At 39.8% G+C, this 20,800-nt stretch overlaps 1 protein-coding gene across 2 annotated transcripts in view; it reads left to right on the top strand.

Moving 5' to 3' along the window:
- FAM210A (family with sequence similarity 210 member A) overlaps positions 1-20,091 on the top strand; it is a 60,359-nt gene extending 40,268 nt beyond the window's left edge. Inside the window, exons 1-4 of one of the 2 annotated variants that reach the window (XM_063641766.1) lie at positions 4,443-4,615; positions 5,428-5,928; positions 12,278-12,389; positions 17,524-20,091. In XM_063641766.1, coding sequence (XP_063497836.1) covers positions 5,456-5,928; positions 12,278-12,389; positions 17,524-17,757 — 819 coding nt within the window. In that variant the 5' untranslated portion in view covers positions 4,443-4,615; positions 5,428-5,455 and the 3' untranslated portion in view covers positions 17,758-20,091. Of the gene's footprint in view, positions 1-4,442; positions 4,616-5,427; positions 5,929-12,277; positions 12,390-17,523 lie in introns of those variants that run through there. The other variant, XM_055239628.2, reaches the window with a different exon arrangement.
- Positions 20,092-20,800: the final 709 nt, after the last annotated feature.

The raw sequence follows: 20,800 nt of genomic DNA, 5'->3' as shown, positions 1-20,800 counted from the left end.
CACCAGGGTCCCCTTGGCCAAGAGAGGTCCATTCAGTCAGTTGGGAGATTACAATTTCATTTTTATTCTCAGTTGATTCTTAAATATACCTTTAAGTTGATTCTTAGATATACCTTTGCATATCTGGATTAAATCCCATTGGGTCAGGTTGTATGATAGTTTTTAGACATTGTTGGATTTGACTTGCTATTATTTTGTTGAGGATTTTTACTTTCTATGTTTATAAGAAGTATTAGTCTGTAGTTTTCCTTTCTTGGATTATATGTAGCTGGTTTTGGTATTAGGGCCGCTTTTGGCCTCGTGGAATGAGTTAGTAAGTCTTCTCTGCCTCTGTTTTCTGAATTGTATTATTTTTTCCTTAAATGTTTGGTAGAATTCGCTAGTCAGTCTGAGCCTGGGTTCTTTTTTTGTTTGTTTTTGGAAAGGATATTAATTTTTGATTCCATTTCTTTAGTGAATAATGAATATAGGGTTAGTAAAGTCTTTTATTTCTCCTTGTGTGGGTTTTGGCAGTTTGTCTTTTTGAGGACTTGGTCCATTTCATCTAAGTTATCAAATTTGTAGATGTCAACCTGAAACAAGCTGAGGCAAAATTATTGTAAGTAAAGAGTTTATTTGGGGAAAGCCTGAGGATTGCAACCCAGGAGCATAGACTCAAGTTGCCCTGAATATACACACTTACTAGCAGCAGTTATAAGTAAGTGGATTTTTAAAGGCAAAATTGTGGGGGACAGGGAATGAACTAATAAAGAGTTGTTTGTCAGGAATTCTCACTGGTTTACAGACGTAGCATTGAGTTATTGGCTATACGTTGTTAAGCTATAGATTGTGAATTATAGCATTATTAGGTTAATTCATAGTTACTTATGGCAATAACAAGCAGTTTCAAGAGGTGAATACACAGCTCAGAGGAGGTGGGTTGGTGAGGGGAGGTAGGGCGTGATTTCGGTCTCATTTTAATGTCTCTTTGGGCCTGACAGTTAAAAAGACTTGCATTCCTCAGATAAGATCTTTTCTCACAGGCATAGAGTTAAAGTTATTCATAGTATTCGTTTATTGCTTTTTTAATATCTGTGGGATCAGTTGTTATGACTCCTCTTTTATTTCTAGTATTGGTCATTTGTTTTCTCTCTTAGTTTATCTTGGTTAGAGATTTATGAATTTTATTCATTTTTTCCCCAAAGTACTAGGTTTTGGTTTTGTTGATATTTTTTGTTTTCTTTTCCTCATGTTCGTTGCTTTCTGCTCTAATTTTTATTGTTTCTTTCTGCTTGCTCCTCTTTTCTGTTTCTTAAGGAGGTAACTTAGCTTATTGAGTTTAGATCTTACTTCTTTTCTAATATGTGCATTCCTCCTGTAAGCTGTTGATGAAAGAGTCAAACTCTATGAAATGTTTAAGGAGGTTTATTTTGAACCAAATGAGTGACCAAGGTCTGAGGCAGTCTCAAGAAGTTCTGAGAACAAGTGCCTAAGGTCGTTGGGTTACAGCTTGGCTTTAAACATTTTAGGGAGGCATAAGACATCAGTCAGTATATGTAGGGTATACGCAGACATTGGTTCCACCTGGAAAAGCAGGACAATTCAAAGTGGGGACATGTGGGTCATAACTGGATTAAAAGATTTTCTGATTGGCAATTGGTTGGAAGAGTTACTATCTAAAGACCTGGAATCAATAGAAAAAGAGTGTCTGAATTAAGATAAGGGGTTGTGGATACCAAGGTTCTTGGTAGATGAACCTTGATAGATGAAGATGAAGTCTCAAAGGTGGCCACCCTTAGAGACAATAGATGGCAAATGTTTCCTATTCAGACCTTTAAAAGGTGCTAGACTCCCAGTTAACCGCTTCAGGATTGAGAGGACCTGGAAGCGGGGATCCGATTATGTTAATAGAGTCTTTACAAATACAGTTTTCTCCACCAAAAAAAAAAAAAATGGCTTTGCAGGGTCATTTGAAAATATGGTAAAGAAACATGTTTTGGGGTAAAATATTTTGATTTCCTTCTCTAGCTGTCATGTGATGTTATGCCAGAGTCAAGTTGGAAAGTAGCCATTTATATAGGGTTAAATAAAACCCCTCTGATGGAATTTCATGGTTTGCAGGGTGTGACTCCCCAGACCCCTTAGATAGGAATTTGGGCAAGAGGAAAAAGGTCAAAGTTTAGTCCTCAAAGCACTGCTTTGCTGCATCCCACAGATTTTGTTAAGTTGTATTTTTGTTTTCAATTACTTCAGAATATTTTTAAATTTCTTTTTAGAAGTTTGAAGATTTTTTTTTTAGAAGTATGTTGTTTAAATTCCACATAATTGGGGGTGGGGGGAGTTCCCAGCTATCTTTATGTTAATGGTTTCTAGTATCTCTTGTAGTTTGAGAACATAACTTTGCATGATTTTCATTTTTTAGAATTTGTTACAGTATACTTAATGGCCCAGCATGGGGTCTGCTTGTTGAATGTTCCATGTGAACTTGAGTGGAATGTGTATTCTGCTGTTGTTGAATGGAGTATTCTATAAATGTCAATTAGATCAAATTGATTAACATTGTTGTTTAGTTTAACTCTGTCCTTACAGACATTCTGCCTGCTGGGTTTATCAAGGTTGTTGACCGGAGTATTGACGTCTCTGAGAGTGGATTTCTTTCCTCCTTTCTGTTCTGTCAGTTTTCACCTCATTTATTTTGATCCTTTCTTGTTAGGTATATACATATTTAGGATTGTTATGTCTTCTTTTCATTCTTGTTATTATACAATGCCCCTCTTTAACTCTTATAATCAAAGAATGTTTGCAGTCTGCTTTGTCTGAAATTAATCTCCAGTATCACTTTTTTTTTCTTTTTTTGAGACGAGTCTCACTCTGTTGCCCAGGCTGGAGTGCAGTGGCGCGACCTTGGCTCACTGCAACCTCCGCCTCCAGGGTTCAAGTGATTCTCCTGCCTCAGCCTCCCAAATAGCTGGGATTACAGGCGTGCACCACCATGCCTAATTTTTTTTTGTATTTTTAGGAGAGATGGGGTTTCACCATATTGGCCAGACTGGTCTCGAACTCCTCACTAGGTGATGTGCCTGCCTCGGCATCCCAAAGTACTGAGATTACAGGCGTGAGCCACCGCTCCCAGCCCAGTATCACTTTTTAAAAGACTTCTTGGGAGCCTGTTTATTTTGCAAGATTTGAAGTTTCCCTTATCAACTCATTTGTACTGTTGTCAGATTATCTGTGAGAGTCTGTTAGGAGCTGATGTTAATTATTCATTCGGGAGGGATGAGTCAGGATTAATTTTTATAGGTGGATAATTACTGATGAATTTTTTTTTTTTTTTTTTTTTTAGACGGAGTCTTGCTCTGTCACTCAGGCTGGGGTGCAGTGGCGTGATCTCGGCTCACTGCGAGCTCCGCCTCCCGGGTTCATGCCATTCTCCTGCCTCAGCCTCTCCAAGTAGCTGGGACTACAGGTGCCCGCCACCACGCCCGGCTAATTTTTTGTATTTTTAGTAGAGACGGGGTTTCACCGTAGTCTCGATCTCCTGACCTCGTGATCCACCCGCCTCGGCCTCCCAAAGTGCCGGGATTACAAGCGTGAGCCACCGTGCCCAGCCCGAATGTTTTTATATGATGGCAGTTTTTGTTTTGCCAGTCAACTTTGTACACCAGATGAAGAATATTCGTGTAAAATGGAGTATCTGTATTTATTGGAGTGCTAATTTATAGGGGTGCTAGTTCAGATCTCACTGTGTGTTATTTAGGATATAGTTAAATTGTTCTCAACATGTTAGTAGTAAGGTAGAGCTGGCGTTGGGAGTGGGAAGGCATGTGTGGTACCACTTGATGTTGAAGGAGGAGGACTGATTGACTATATGGTAATGGCTACTATAATTAGATTTACCACTGGGAAAAACTTTGTCTAGAGAGGCTAAGTAATTATCTGGAAGTCTCTATAATTCTTTAAAAAAAAAAAAAAAAAAAAAAAAGGCTTGCAGTCTTGCTGTATTGTCTAGGCTGGAGTGGAGTAGCTGTTCACAAATGCACTACAACCTCAAATACCTGGGCTCAAATGTCCTCCCATCTCAGCCTCCTGAGTAGCTGGAACCACAAGCCAAAGCTGCTGTGTCTCGCTGTCTTCTAAATCTTTGATCTATGCTGATGCCAGATCAAATAGTGAGACATCACTGTACACTTTTTTTTTCTCTCCACCATTGATATGGGGGTGGGGAAGAAAATAAATACCAGGCAATTCTTCTCGCCATTCAATAACATAAGTGATTTATAACTTGATAACTTAGTCCGAAGGCGTTATAGTGTAAATAATACTAATATCAACAATTCATCAGATCTTAACATTTGTAATCATAAATAACATTTATGATGCTCATTAGTTTACAAAAGTGTCTTTACATCAGAAATTTTGTGTAATTCCTGGTAACAATCCTGTAATCTTCATTTTAGTAGTGGACCTGGGCTTGGAGTCTGAAAAGGAATTATGTGGAATTATATCCCCAAAGCATCAGAACCCCAGATCTTGAATTTTCCCCCACTATACTACACTGCTTCTATAGAATAAGAGGCCTCAAAACATTATTCCCTGTGGTGTCAGCTGGACTAGTTTACCATATCGTACTTAAATGGTGTGTTTTATGAGATTTTTATTGTGTTATGTTATGTTATGTTATTTTTGAAACGGAGTCTTGCTCTGTCTCCCAGGCTGGAGTACAGTGGAATGATCTCAGCTCACTGCAATCTCCACCTCCTAGGTTCAAGCAGTTCTCATGCCTCAGCCTCCCAAGTAGCTGGGATTACAGGCACGTGCCACCGTACCCGGCTAATTTTTGTATTTTTAGTAGAGACAGGGTTTTGCCATGTTGGCCAGGCTGGTCTCGAACTCCTGACCTCAGGCGATCCGCCTGCCTCGGACTCCCAAAGTGCTGGGATTACAGGCGTGAGCTGCCTCACCTGGCTTATTTTATTTTATTTTTCTGAGACGGAGTCTTGCTCTGTCACCCAGGTTGGAGGGCAGTGGTGCGATCTCAGATCACTGCACCCTCTGCTTCCCGGGTTTAAGTGATTCTTCTGCCTCAGCTTCCTGAGTAGCTGGAATTACAGGTGCCCACCACCACACCTGGCTAATTTTTGTATTTTTAGTGGAGATGGGGTTTTGCCATGTTGGCCAGGCTGGTCTCGGAACTCCTGGTCTCAGGTGATCCACCTACCTTGGCCTCCCAAAGTGCTGGGGTTACAGGTGTGAGTAACCACACCTGGCCTTTATGAGATTTTAAAATTACACTGTGCTTAAACTCTATACGCTAACATCAGTTTTTGTGGATTATGTAGCAGTGTCTGTCTTTTTACCTCCTAATGGTTAATGATTGATTTTCAAATGAATTGATTTAAAATGGAAACCTAAGTATTACCTAATTTTTTTGAAAAATTGTCTTTGTAGAAGCTGAAACCTATCAACACTCTTCAAAATGCAATGGAATGTACCACGGACTGTATCTCGACTGGCACGCAGGACGTGCTTGGAACCACATAATGCTGGTCTCTTTGGACACTGTCAAAATGTAAAGGGACCTTTACTTTTGTACAATGCTGAATCCAAAGTGGTTTTGGTACAAGGCCCTCAAAAACAATGGTTGCATTTATCTGCTGCCCAGTGTGTTGCAAAGGAAAGGAGGCCATTGGATGCTCATCCACCCCAACCAGGAGTCCTTCGCCATAAGCAAGGGAAGCAACATGTTTCGTTCAGGAGGGTTTTTTCATCCAGTGCCACAGCTCAGGGAACTCCGGAAAAAAAGGAAGAGCCTGATCCTTTGCAAGACAAATCTATTAGTCTTTATCAACGATTCAAGAAGACGTTTAGACAGTATGGAAAAGTTCTGATTCCAGTGCATCTAATAACTTCTGGTGTTTGGTTTGGAACATTTTATTATGCAGCCTTGAAGTAAGTTTTTGCTTAGTTGAATGTCTTTCCCTGTCTTACCAGAATATTAATCTTTTTAATTGTACTAATGATAGTTTTAGATTTTTAAATGCTTTAATGTTTTTCATCAGTAGAGGATAACTGTTTTTCATAGCTTTTTTCACATTTTAATAATAATAGGTAACATTTGCTTACTGTTTGGAGCAAGCAACTGGTGCAGTTTTTAACTGTTTCATCTTATTTAATCCTCCCAGCAACCATAAAAAGCAAGTTACAGTTACACCCATTTTATGAATGAGAAAACAGATTAGGCAAGAAGAAGTAAAAATAGTTCAGCTTTTCCCAAAATAACTCAGCTGCTAAGAAGTGGTGCCTGGGCTAAAAACCCAATTAGGTGCATCTGATCTCAAAGCATACACTCTCCTATATGCAGATCTCATCCTGGCATTCAGGAGAGCACAGATATAAAATAATCAAATTTCAGAAATTTGGCAGCACCATGACTCCATAATTATATATTTCTTAGAATGTTCATAAATGTGAAAAGATATCTATTTTGCCCTATGTATGGTTTTGGTGGGAAATGCGCAAGATTTTGCCAAAGTCCGGCTAATTTGTTTGTATTGATATTACTGAAGTCCAGTAAGTGTCAAGGAAAGGTCTTTTGTTCTGATCAGAAATGAATCTAGTAGGTCTAGCCTCCCAGCATTTTGAAACATACAATTTAAAGTGCATCTCTCTTGTTAATACTGTGCCTTCCCCCTTAAGGTAAGTTATTTGCTTCACACTGCTTTAGGCGCAGGAGGACCAGTCATTTCCCATTTCTGCCACTAGTCGGCCAAGTGCCCATTCCTCAGTGTCCGGGCCTGGTGTGCATGAAGGACTTAGACACTTCAGTAAACTCTCCTAATGGGTTGAGAATTATTTTATACTTTCCAGAGTAGAGTGGTTTTCAGTGCTTGATTATATTTAATGGCTTGATATCAAGACATTAACAAAATATGGTTAGTGTTGTACATAAAGCTCACTCCTTAGAAGCAGCCTATTGCAGACTAAGCTATAAGTAGCTCTTCCAGGATGATGGAATAGAAACTACTTATTTTTGGGAACACAGGATCACATAGGTTTCTTGACAAAATTTCTAAAAGGATTTTTTTTCACCTTGTGTAATTGATGCTGTTCTGTTTCACTTTGTATCTTTACATTATGTTCCTGTTATTTAATTATATCCTTCTTCATTGCATATCATTTTCTTTAAGAATTGTATCTTTCCTTGCAGAAGATTCTTTAGGTGTATATTTTATGGAATTGTTTCTTTGTTTATTAATGACATTTTTGGACATGTTTAATATTTATAGAAGTCTTCAAAACTGCCCTTGGTTTTTTGACAGAAAATAAAGTTACCATTTTGATCAAAAGTTATTGTAGGCATTCAGTCCTGCTGTGTAATGAATGGATTTCTACATATTAAATTTTCTTTGTAGAGTCATGGAGGATTTTTGTGATTCAGTCTGTGAAAGATGACATGAAAAATACATATGTGTTTCTTTTGCCCTCGTCACATTGCCTATGTATGATAAGGCAAGGCATTCAGCCTCCTGGCTGGCCTTAGAGGGAGAAATTCAAGCTTTTAATTAATTGAATATGAGATTCTCATTTAGGCTATTAAGAATAATATTTTTGTTCCTTTTACTTTTCCTTATTCTCTGGTAAAAGTTCTGTAACTGAAAAAGTAGACCCAGAATAATCTAGTGATCTTAATAATGCTTAAGATTTCTTCAGTGCTGTGTGGCATCTAAAGCAGTTGTGGGTGATACTCTGTCATCCCCTGTAAAATGCAACTTTCTTAGTTTTATTTTCCTCCCTCTTTTTTTGCAGAATGCTTATATGTAAACATGGTGATACAACTGTCTACTTTAAAATAATACCCTTCCCCATTACACCTTGCTTTGGTGCTATTTGTTAGCATAGGAATCGGGTTGCCAGACCACCATTACTGCCCCACCACGATCACTGGGTCAATTCTGTCATAGCATCACATAGAGAATTTATAATGGGCAGGATGGGTTGCTTTCCAGAACAGTCCTCCTTGAGGTTTTTATTAGATCCTTCAAAATTTGAAAGTCGATTTATTCTAAATGAAGATCTTAATCACAAGTAATGCTTAAAAAAAATCAAACTCATGAATGAAAGAAAAAGGAATTAGAATATTTTCACTGTAGGATGATTGTATTGTAAAAATTGAAGTTGATTATACTAAATACAGATTGTCAATTCACCTGACAAGAGGCTAGTTATATTTTAGTGTTGTTCGTTTGTTTTAGCTGGAAAAAGTTGTGTGTTATTTGCCTGTTGCCTACTTACTATTAAAAGAAAGGGAGAAAAATAGTTTGTAGCTGGAAAGATTGGCATTTGACATCATGCCTCATTACTGACCAGTGTTTGTCTTGGTTACTCTGACAGCTCGCATTACTGCCTTTCTAGGCACCGTAGAGCAAAATGTCATTCTATATTTAGTTAACAGAGTGATGAAGTTCTCAGGTTTTTGAAATACTTATTTCAAGGAGTTCTACATTGTGCATGCTAATAGATTTTATTTTAAACTGAGCTTTGTTGCCGCTCCTATCTGGCAAAGCCTTGCAGAGATCTGATGTCTTATGTCCAGAAGTGCTTTAGTTTGGTCAAATGTGGCTCAGCAATGATGATGTGGTCCCTGCATTTAGATGCCTTGTGTTTGAGACCTCAAGTTCCTAAAGTTACAGATCCACTGTGAGGCAAAACCCTGATTGATTTCTATTGCACTTTATCCAGACGGTGAATGTGCTTTTGTCCTTGTGTGTTTCTTCATCTGTGGAAACAGTTGTAAAGCTGGCAGTTTGAGAAGCACAGATTCCTGACTGGCTGTGGGCACTTCAGAGTAGAAAGTGACAAACAGTAGATGTTTCTGTTTGAATCAGACCCTCATTAATACTTCGCGTTCAGTAATTCCAGAGGAAATGAAAGTTATTTTTAAGAAAAGTCATCAACAGTTTAGAAATAAGTGGGGGTGGGATTACACGCCTGTAATCCCAACACTTTGGGAGGCTGAGGCAGGCAGATCACCTGAGGTCGGGAGTTCAAGACCAGCCTAATCAACATGGAGAAACCCCATCTCTACTAAAAATACAAAAATTAGCCAGGCATGGTGGTGCATTACACTATAGAATTACAGAGCCTGTAATCCCAGCTACTCGGGAGGCTGAGGCAGGAGAATCGCTTGAACCCAGGAGGCAGAGGTTGCCGTGAGCCGAGATCTCGCCATTGCACTTCAGCCTGGAGCGAAACTCCATCTAAAAAAAAAAAAAAAAAAATTGGAACTAGATGCTTGCTTCTTTATCTGACAGAGGATGCAGGCCAGTGACAAAACAGCTTGTGCTTGGAGTCTCAGTCTGTTATTTGTATGATCTTTTATTTTTTAGTTTTTTATAGAGACAAGTCTTGACACCACGCCTGGCCTAAACGTTATCTTAATGAGATTTAGTTGTTATCTAGAAAGAGATTTGAAAAAGAATTGAAACTGAAGATAGAAGAAAGAATGAAGATAGAAGAAATGAGATTGGACTCATAGTTTATTTTTTAATTCATCTCTTTAAAGTTTCCTTAAGTTGTTCTGGTTTCCTCTGACTTCTGATAAGTAATTTTAACAGTTCTTTCTTGAGGATGATCAGCCATATCTACCGAGGGTGCTCCCTGACTGCTTAGTATTATGGTGAAGTCACAGAGTGGGACATCTTTTCCCTAATTAATATTAAAAATAAATTAAAAGTTTACCGCTACCATAATCATCATAGATCTAGGCAATGCTCTTTCTTAATGACATAGGGAAAGCTGCTTTTACAGTGGAGGTCTACCGACCCTGCCTTCACCAAGAGGCAAACTCAGTAACACTAATAAGGGAGGAGACCACCCCTCATATTGTCTTATGCCCAATTTCTGCCTCCAAAGAAAGAAGAAGTAAAAACTAAAACGCAGAAATGAAGTCCACAAGCAGACAGCCCGGCACCACACCCTGGGCCTGGTAGTTAAAGATCGAACCCAATATGTTATCTTTAGATTACAGACATTGTATGGAAAAGCACTGTGAAAATCCCTGTTCTGTTCTGTTCTGTTCTGTTCTGATTATCGGTGCGTGCAGCCCCCAGTCACATACCCCCTGCTTACTCAGTCGATCACGACCCTCTCACACAGGCCCCCTTAGAGTTGTAAGCCCTTAAGAGGGACAGGGGCCGGGGGCAATGGCTCATGCCTCTAATCCCAGCACTTTGGGAGGCCGAGGCGGGCGGATCACAAGGTCAGATCAAGACCATCCTGGCTAACATGGTGAAACCCTGTCTCTACTAAAAACACAAAAAATTAGCCGGGGGTGGTGGCGGGCGCCTGTAGTCCCAGCTACTTGGGAGGCTGAGGCAGGAGAATGGCGTGAAACCGGGAGGTGGAACTTGCAGTGAGCCAAGATTGCGCCACTGCACACCAGCCTGGGTGACAGAGCGAGACTCTGTCTCAAAAAATAAATAAATAAATAAAGAGGGACAGGAATTGCTCACTTGGGGAGCTTGGTTTTTGAGACGTGAGTCTTGCCGATGCTCCCGGCCAAATAAAGCCCTTCCTTCTTTAACTCAGTGTCTGAGGGGTTTTGTCTGTGGCTCGTCCTGCTGCACTAAGGATGGACAGACTGGCTTTATGTGTCCCTTGTTGTGATGTGCTGAGGTGGACAGTGTCCATTCTGTCGTTTTCCCGTGGGAAAGTACTTAACGTGAATCTCATCTTGAGGAAACAATGAGACAAACCCAAGCTGAGAGATGTCCTTCCAAGTAGCCAGCCTGCATGCTTCACAAATCTCAATGTCAAGAAAGACATCCCGCCCTCCTCCACCACAGAATGCTGAGAAGCACTTCTAGAGAAAAGCAGACTAGAGAGACAGGAAAAATAGCCATAAGGGACATACTGGGACAATTTAGGAAACTGTAATCTAGATTATATGTTAACTGTAGACTACTGTGTATGTTATAAATGTGATGCTTATGTAGGTGAATGTCTTCATTCTGATTTAGGGGTGAAGGGTCACAGTGTCCAAAGAGAGCAAGAGCCATTGTGGCAAAATGTTAATAATCAGGAAACTGGAAATAAAGAAGCCAGGGCTCAGGGATGTTAATAATCAGGAAACTGGAAATAAAGAAGCCGGGGCTCAGGGATGTTAATAATCAGGAAACTGGAAATAAAGAAGCCGGGGCTCAGGGATGTTAATAATCAGGAAACTGGAAATAAAGAAGCCGGGGCTCAGGGATGTTAATAATCAGGAAACTGGAAATAAAGAAGTCGGGGCTCAGCGATGTTAATAATCAGGAAACTGGAAATGAAGAAGTCACGGCTCAGGTTAGAGACTTTTCTGCCTTCTCTCCTGTCTCCAGAAATTTTTCACGGTATGTGTTAATTGCTCCTTCACCTGCCTTAAGTCTGTTAATAGAATAGAAGCATCCTTTTAGAGTAATTGAAGTTTTCATCAAACCCATAGTGTCATTTATTCTTTGCATAATAACACACTAAAGTGATGTTAAAATATCTCTTGCTTTTACAATGCAATTTTACACATAAAATTACATGTAATTGGCTGGGCACTGTGGCTCATGCTTGTAATCCCAGCACTTTGGGAGGCTGCGGCGGGTGGATCACAAGGTCAGGAGATGGAGACCATCCTGGCCTACGTGATGAAACCTGTCTCTACTAAAAATACAAAAATTAGCTGGGCGTGGTGGTTGCCTGCCTGTAATCCCAGCTACTCAGGAGGCTGAGGCAGGAGAATTGCTTGAACCGGGGAGTCAGAGGTTGCAGTGAGCCAAGATTGCGCCACTGCACTCCAGCCTGGCAACAGAGCAAGATTCTGTGTCAAAACAAACCAAAACAAACAAACAAAACATGTAATTTTAAAGGTAAAAATTTTAGGTCTTAAAATGTGAGTTGGAGCATTCTAAGGAAGTGGTATTTGGTTGAGGAAACTAAGACCAGGCAAATGATTCTGATCCTTTTCTCATAGTTTACTTAAAGCTGTTAATTTTATTCTAATAACTGCCTCTATTTTTCTAAACATACTAGGATGCCCACATGAAGCAAATAGAAGTGTAGGCGGTAAGATACCGTATGATGTGATGTTTGTGTGCATGTTGCATATTGTACATCAAGTAAGATGTTCTCTTAGAGTGAAGGTAAAGTGATGTAGAATCAAGTTTTAAGCAAAATTTAATAAAATTATAGTGTGGTTTTGGTATTTTCAGATAATTTTTGAAAATATCATTCAAAGTTTGTACATATGAAAATTACTTTTTTTTTTTTGTAGAGGAGTGAATGTCGTTCCTTTTCTAGAACTCATTGGGTTACCTGACAGTGTGGTAAGCATCCTGAAAAGCTCCCAGAGTGGAAATGCACTCACAGCATATGCCTTGTTTAAGGTGGGTACTGTAACAAACCCATTGCTCCTCAGAACTCACCAGTGACCTGCTCACTTTCCCATGAGACTCCACGTTCGCTTCCAATTGTATTTTGTAACTTGAAACACTGTATTTCATCTCTGATATGTCTGGTGAATAATGGAATAATGTAAGATAATTTTTTTTTTTTTTGGAGATGGAGTTTCGCTCTTGTTTCCCAGGCTGGAGTTCGGTGATGCTATCTTGGCTCACTGCAACCTCCGCCTGCCAGGTTCAAGTGATTCTCCTACCTCAGCCTCCCGAGTATCTGGGAGTACAAGATAACAAAATAAAGTGGAAGTAAAAATGTGGTTTTAGGAAGAAATGCCTTAAAAATTGGTAGATCATTCATAACTTGCTGTGATCAGATAATTGTTAGACTTGTGTGATTTTTCTGTGGTAGTCATCTGTTTGACATTGCTCCCATTGATAAATGGAGATATAATTATTTTAAGTATAATTATATTTGTTTTTTCTTATTCAGTGATCTGCATGCCACCTGACTTGTTAGCAAAATTTAGCATTTATTTTACTGTTTTTTGTTTTGTTTTTTTGTGTGTGGTTTTAAGGAGCAGAGAGTTTAATAGGCAAGAAGGGGCAAGAAGGAAGGGAGAAGGAAGAAGCTCCCCTGTACACAGACAGAAGAAGGGGGGCCTCCAAAGCCGAAAGAGGAGGTCTCCCCATTTTACTGTTTTTAATAATTCATCTTTTATTAGCAAGTAAAATAGGTTTAATCCAAATTGTCTCATATGATAAACCCTTTTTTGTTAGATTTTAACCTAACATATGTTTCATTTTAAAAGTTGATAATCTTTATAACTATTCTCTGGATTTAGACAACTTTCTTGAGACGGAGTTTCGCTCTTGTTGCCCAGGTTGGAGTACAATGGCGCGATCTCGGCTTACCGCAACCTCTGCCTCCCGGGTTCAAGCAATTCTCCTGCTTTAGCCTCCCAAGCAGCTGGGATTACAGGCATGTGCCACCATGCCTGGCTAATTTTGTATTTTTTAGTAGAGACGGGGTTTCTCCATTTTGGTCAGGCTGGTCTCGAACTTCTGACCTCAGATGATCTGCCCGCCCTCGGCCTCGCAAAGTGCTGGGATTACAGACGAGAGCCACTGCACCCGGCCTGACAGCATCATCTTGATAGCTTCTATGCCTATGGGTCTTTATTTTGGAAGGGAAGACTCACTGTAAATTGTGGAGTTTAGCCATATTAATCTTATTTTCTAAACTGACAAATATTTATGAGGGTCTATGAAACTTCTACCTAAGAAAGTTGAAAACACTTAGAAGCTAGATGTTTTATTTTACTTCTGTTGTATAAGAATATCTAAGAATTACAGTTTTATAGCATGACTCAAAAGTAGCATTGTTTCATTCTGTCATCCTCATTAGCATCCTCTGAAATCTTGGTAGATTTCCTCTTATAATTTTGATGCAGAGGGCTAACATTTAATTGTTGAGTTTTTCTACATTAAAGTGTATTAAACTTAAAAATTATCAAGTTTCTAATTATGGTGGGTATAATTTTAACCCGAGTAAGTCAAACGGTCATGCTGATGTAAACCTTCCCTAATTTAATTGCTCCTTATCCCACTCCCATAGCATGACAGTTGATAGCACAGTCTGTGCTAGGTGTTAAGTGTTTATTTGATTAGGAGTTCCCAGGAATTCAGAATCATGTCTTCTTTCTTGTTTTTTTTTTCACTGCACCTGGTATTGTGTTTTGTAGGTGAATAAAATGCTCAGCGCATGTTTGTGGAGTTGGGATTGAAAATGAAGCTGTAGGCGTCATGGTAGGGAGATGAGTGCCAGTGGTGTTTCTTCCCCCTCACTATTCCTCTGTGAAGTAGGAGATATGGAGGGGATTCTCCTATGTATTACCTGTAACCCACAGTTGCTCAAATAGAACAACAGACACAGATTTACTGCTTCAACAAGACAAAGTCCCCAAATGAAGTATGGCATGTATGGTCTGGTGGCAGTTGGCTACAGGATGTATTCACTGACTGCCTCATAATCTCTTTGAAATACACCCAGAGTTTTAGTCAGCATCTACTGTGTGCCAGGTACCATTCTAGGTACTGGGAATAAACAAATCAAAGAAGACAGTGCAAAATACCTGCCTCGTAGGGCTGATAGTGTAGTGAGTGGTAGTGGTTTGGGGAGACAAGATGAAGTTAAGAAATGCATGCACACACAAAGTATGTGTACGTAGATGATGGTAACTGCTAAGAAAGGAAACCAGGGATGGGGGTATGTTTGTGGTATTTGTTTTTCAATGGGAGATGATGCACCTTGCTGAGAAGGTAAGAGAGTTGCTCCTCCAAGAGGGAGGAGCATTCCAAACATAGAAAATCCGAAAGACAAAGTTACGAGGCTGCAGGATCCTGGGAGTATTTGAGGGATGCAGGGAAGCCAGTGTGGCTGGAATCAGTGAACAGGGCAGAGAATGGCGTGTCATCAGATCAGGACAGCCTTGTTGGCCCTTAAAAGGACTTTGCTTTTTACCCTGAGGACATGGAAAGCCACTGGACAATTTTAAGCATACTGCCTCTGTTCCATCAAAATCATTTTGGCTGCTCTATTAACAGACCATGGCAGGATCAGGGGAGAAGCCAAGGGACCTGGTGTGAGGTGAGGTGATTACAGTATTTTAGTTGAGAGGCAGTAGTGGCCAGAACCCAGGTGGTAGCAGGAAGTAGTTGGATTCTCGATATGTTTTAAAGACGTGGTTGCTGGGGTTTTCTGATGGTTTGGATATAAATTATGGAAAAGAAAGAGGGGTTGAAGCTTTCTTGTAAGTTTTTGGCCCGGGCAACTGGAAGAATAGAATTGCCATTTTCTGAGATGAGTAAGACTTTGAGAGAAGCAGGTTTGAAGTAGGACAGTTGAAGATCCGAAGGTCAGTTTTGAACATGCAGTCATGTGCCACCCAACAGCATTTCGGTTAACCATGGACTGCAGACAGTGATGGTCCCATAGGTACATGTTTTTATGAATATCATATTTTTACTATACCTTTTCTATGTTTAGATAGTTTAGGTATACAAATACTGTGGTCTTGTAATTGCCTCCTGTATTCGGTGCAGCAGTGTACTGTGCGGGTTTGTAGCCTAGGAGCAATAGGCTATATCTTGTGGCCTGAGTGTGCAGAGGGCTACACCATCTAGGTTTGTGTAAGTACACTCTGTGAAGTTTCACACAACAATAAAATCACCTAGTGACACATTTCTCAGAACATATCCCTATTAAGTGACTCATCTGCATTAAGTTTGAGATCTTAATGCAAATGGAGGTGGTTGTATATACTGGAATTCAGGGGAAAAGTTCAGTCTGGAGATTAAAGTTAAGAATCATCCATGGATAGATGGCACTAAAGACCAGAGAGTGAGATAGGTAGAGAAAATAAGAGGTCCAGGGATTGATTGTTGTCACACCATGTTCAGAGGTGGGTGAAAGGGGAGGAATTGGCAAAAATGAGAAGCCGCCATGAACTAGAAGGAAGCCCAGCAAGTTGAGGGCCTGGAGCCAAGTGAAGGGAAGTGAAAGCTGTGTGAGATGGTTCCAGTGGTTCAGGGGCTGGTTCCAAATTGATAACTGGATTTAGTTTTGTAGAGGTCACTGTGACTTTGAAAGCAGTTTTGGTGAAGTGGTATGGGTGAAAGCTTGCTTAACGTGAGTTTAGGAGAGAAATTAGAGATAGAGCAGACAGCTCTTTCAGAGTTTTGTTATACAGCACACCTATGCATTTTGTTTTGTTTTGTTTGAGACAGGATCCTGCTGTTTCCCAGGCTGGAGTGCAGTCGTGCAACCACAGCTCCCTGCAGCCTCGAACTCCTAGACTTGAGCAGTCCTCCTGCATCAGTCTCTCGAGTAGCTGGGACTACAGGCACATGCCACTTACTCCTGGCTAATTATTTTTCTTTTCTTTTTCTTCTTTCTTTCTATTTTTGTTTTAAGAGACTGCAGGGTCTCATTATGTTGCCCAGACTAGCCTTGAACTTCTGAGCTCAAGCAATCCTCCCGCCTGAGCCTCCGAAAGTGCTGAGATTATAGGCGTGAGCCATTGTACCTGCCAACACCTATGTTTTTTGTTTCGTTTTGTTTTGAGAGGTAGCTTCACTCTTGTTGACCAGGCTGGAGCACGATCTAAGTACGATCTAAGTTTGCTGCAACCTCCACCACCAGGTTCAAGCGATTCTCCTCCCTCAGCTTCTCAAATATCTGGGATTACAGGCGCCTGCTACCATGCCCAGCGAATTTTTGTACTTTTATTAGAGACCGGGTTTCACCATGTTGGCCAGGCTGGTCTTGAACTCTTGAACTCAGGTGACCCACCCACCTATGCCTCCCAAAGTGCTGGGATTACAGGCATGAGCCACTGCACCCAGCCTGATTTTTGACTTAGAATGTGATGCAGTCTTTTTACTTTTATGGTTCTGTTTGACCAGTCATCTGCTATTTAGTATTGGTCCTAAAAGTTCCAATTAATGTTAAACCTGTGCATGTCTGCAGCAGGTGTGCCATTTTACTACTTTTGGCCTCGTGTAAATTACTGGCTAGGATTTGAGACTCAGGGTAGATTGTGATGAGAAGGTAGCATAGGTTTGGAAAAGTCAAAGGAAAGGGATTTGGAAGTGAAGCTAACCTAAATCCAACAGAGAGTGGCTTCATGCTCTGCCTGTCACCATTTGAAGACATTCAATTCTAGTTTAGCTCCAGATAGAAAGCATTTGGCAGGATGGCAGGGGTTTTAAGGAATAGAAACGTGTTCCTTTATTATTTTTACTGGTACTGAGCCCTCTTTCTGATTTCCAGGTTGACCTGTCCCCCAAGTTTACTAGCATGCGATTAGGAACATCAGTGCTATGATTCTGTTATCTGAGTCAGGATTGTGTAGAGGACAAACATTCATAAAATGACTTTACAGAAGAAATATCTCTTGTTAGGAGGGAAAACCATATAGGATATTACTACATTAGCTTTGTGAAACAATGAGGCAATTTATTCTGATGGGTTATTACCAAGAATTTTAATTTTAACTTGTTTTTGCTTAAGATGACAGTAATAACCAGGTTTTGATTTGCCTCTGTTTGCTTTTTGCTTAAGATTGCAACACCTGCTCGGTATACCGTGACTTTGGGAGGAACATCTGTCACTGTGAAGTATCTGCGCAGTCATGGCTACATGTCCACCCCACCACCCGTCAAGGAGTATCTGCAGGACAGGATGGAAGAGACAAAGGAGCTTATCACAGAGAAAATGGAAGAAACAAAAGATAGACTCACTGAAAAGTTACAAGAAACCAAAGAAAAAGTTTCCTTTAAGAAAAAAGTGGAATAAGGTGCCTTATATAGCAGTATAGAAAATTCCTGCACTTTAACCCTTTGGAAACTATGGGCAAAGATACGTGTCTGATTATTTTTTTGGTTAGTTGCCGAAATATACTAGTTCTCTGAGGGTTAAAGAAGTAAAATACCTTTTTAAAGTTAAATATCACTAGAAAAATCAGTGTTATTACAAGGGAAGAAATGAACCCAGTGTAAGAATTTCCCATCAGTAGCAGTATTAAGCAGTGGTTAATGTCTTAGAAGTCAGACTTCTTTTTCAAGGTCTTCAGAACCACACTTGATTTCTGTTTGTTGCAGCTGTAATTGACACACACTAGGCAGCTGACTCCTTGAATATCCAATGTGACCCATAAAATAGGCTGTTAATACTGGATCTTAATTTTTATGTTATTCATTAAGATTTTAACTATATTCAGTACGTAATTTGGAGACAAACTAGCATCATCAAAACTTCCTGTAAATAAGAAGGTATTTAGTCTTTCTATAAAAACAGAATAGAGCAGTTATCTACCAGTTAAAATATCTTATATGAAGAAAATAAAATAGAATAAAGATTCAGTCATATATATGTAAATAAGATGTATTGATTGTACGTAAATGAAAAATGGACCCTTTAAAAATTATTTTTACCTGAAGCTTGTCATAATTTTTTTAAAGCAAATATATATATGGTGATGGTACTTTTCAAAGTGTGTATTGGTGGTGATCACCTCAAACATAAACCTCTGTTGTGAATCATTTGTGTCCTTTTCAACTAGTCTTTCAGAGGAAAGGTAAAAAATCATTAAACCTTAAATTCATGGTTAAAATCAAATATTTGTCAGCAGTAACTCAAGCTCATGGTTCTCAAGCAGAAAAAGGTTTGGGAGACTAAAAATGGAGTCAGGTAGTCATGGAGACTGCTAACTCCTTGAGGTAGACATGGGCCTTGCCTCAGCAAACCAGTGCAATTTCCCAATGTCTTAGTTTCAGAATTCATGCTGATTTCATTATGGAGTAAAGTTTTAAATTGTGGCTGCTGCTTTTTGTCTTACATTGAAGGGAAATATCCTTGTTTGAGCATTCTACTTGATTTTTTTTTTTTTTTTTTGAGACGGAGCCTCACTCTTTCTCCAAGACTGGAGTGCAGTGGTGCGATCTCGGCTCACTGCATCCTCTGCCTCCCAGATTCAAGTGATCCTCCCCTCTCAGCTTTCCAAGTAGCTGGGAGTATAAGCGTGTGCCACCACACTCAGCTAATTTTTGTATTTTTAGTGGAGGTGGAGTTTCACCATGTTAGCCAGGCTAGTCTCCAACTCCTGACCTCAGCCTCCCGAGTAGCTGGGACTACAGGCGCCCACCACCACGCCCGGCTAGTTTTTTTGTATTTTTAGTAGAGATGGGGTTTCACCGTCTTAACAAAGCTATCATTAAGTCATTTGCTTGTAATGAAATTCAGCCATTGTCAGCTGTGAGCGTTGCGGGGGTGGTGGGGGTGTGTTTGAGTATGTATGTGTCTGTTTCCTATGCTCTAACAGTGATTATTTCAGTTCTAACCCTTCAATTGCTAATTGGATGAGGGAATGGCCTCTTTTTAGATTGTCCTTGTTTTGACTTATCTGCTAAGGCAAGAGAATGTCTGGGTTTGCCACACAGTCCCGCAGGGACCCCTGCTCTTTGCCAGGATTTTTGTATCAAGTACTTGGTTTGGCCAAATTTAGAGAATAGTTTAAAGGGGGAAAAAAGTTTGCATTTGATGAGTCTAATTACTATATTTAGAATACTTTTTAAATGAATATGCTGTGATTGGAATCTTTCTTCCTGGGGGCCGGGGAGAGTGCTGAGAGATGCAGCTGTGTCTCCACTCTCTGCAGTCTTGGGCAGGCAGCACCACTGTCTCCTGATACAGAAGGTTGAATGCACTGCTTCACATTGATGCCACATTTTCAAATCTAAACATGATTAACATGTTTTTTAAGTATTTATCAAATAATTCACATTTTTGCAGGTTTAAGTGCTATTTTTTAAGATATTAAACACGTTCCTTGTTTCTTTTTTCTTTTTAACCACTGGAGACTACCTATGTGAAAATCTTGTGTTATGTGGAATTCTTCTAAAACAATTTCCTTTTACTTTTCATGTTGCATATTTTCCAGTGTGGATAAATTGGAGGTTCTTATTACTAATAATCCTGAAACTAAAATTTGCTTTTCCTGCATAGACATCTTTTGTTAGTCCATTTGAGTTTTGTTGCCATCCAGTTTCGTAATCATGTTGTGTTTATCTAATAGACAATGAGTTACTGCTTGAGTGATATGAAATTTTCTAGTAAAAAATTCTCCGAAGATGTGAGAAGTTCTGTTGTATTACTTGGCACCAGGAATGTTACAAAAATGTTGTTGCTAGCATATTGCCAACCTAGTCCTTAAGCTTCAGGGACCCCTGTAATATGTTGAGTTTGGAGTATTAATAGCAGGCTAACAGAATATAGTACCAATATGTCAAGTTAAATAATTGAGAATATATATAGTATAGTTTGCTATGTATAATAGACCTCATTTCATTTACAGTACACCTTACACTTGGGATTAATTCACCTATAACCTCTGTGAACTGCGAGCGCTGGGCGGAAGCAGCCCCATGTCTTATATGTCTACCTTTATATTTATATTTATATTTATATTTATATTTATTTTTTTGAGGCAGAGTCTCACTCTGTCACCCAGGCTAGAGTGCAGTGGCATGATCATAGCTCACTTGCAGTCTTGAACTCCTGGCTCAAGTGATCCTCCCACCTCAGCCTGCTGAGTAGCTAGGACTACAGGTGCACATCACCATGCCTGGCTAAACGCACGTCTGCATTTATGCAAGGTGTGTTGACCAGGTGGGGAGGGAGCTAGGACTGAGATTCGCCTATGTAAAATGCACAAAAAGGGTCTGCTAAGCAAATTGATATTTGAAATGAAAGATGGATTAGGTGAGAGACTTAGTTTATTCAGGAATAAGAGCAAAACCAACCACATCAAAAAATGTATTTTACTGAGACAGCCTTTTGT

This window comes from Symphalangus syndactylus, chromosome 1 (genome assembly GCF_028878055.3).
Source record: "Symphalangus syndactylus isolate Jambi chromosome 1, NHGRI_mSymSyn1-v2.1_pri, whole genome shotgun sequence".
Lineage (NCBI taxonomy): Eukaryota > Metazoa > Chordata > Mammalia > Primates > Hylobatidae > Symphalangus > Symphalangus syndactylus.
This window is presented reverse-complemented; position numbering and strand designations above follow the sequence as displayed.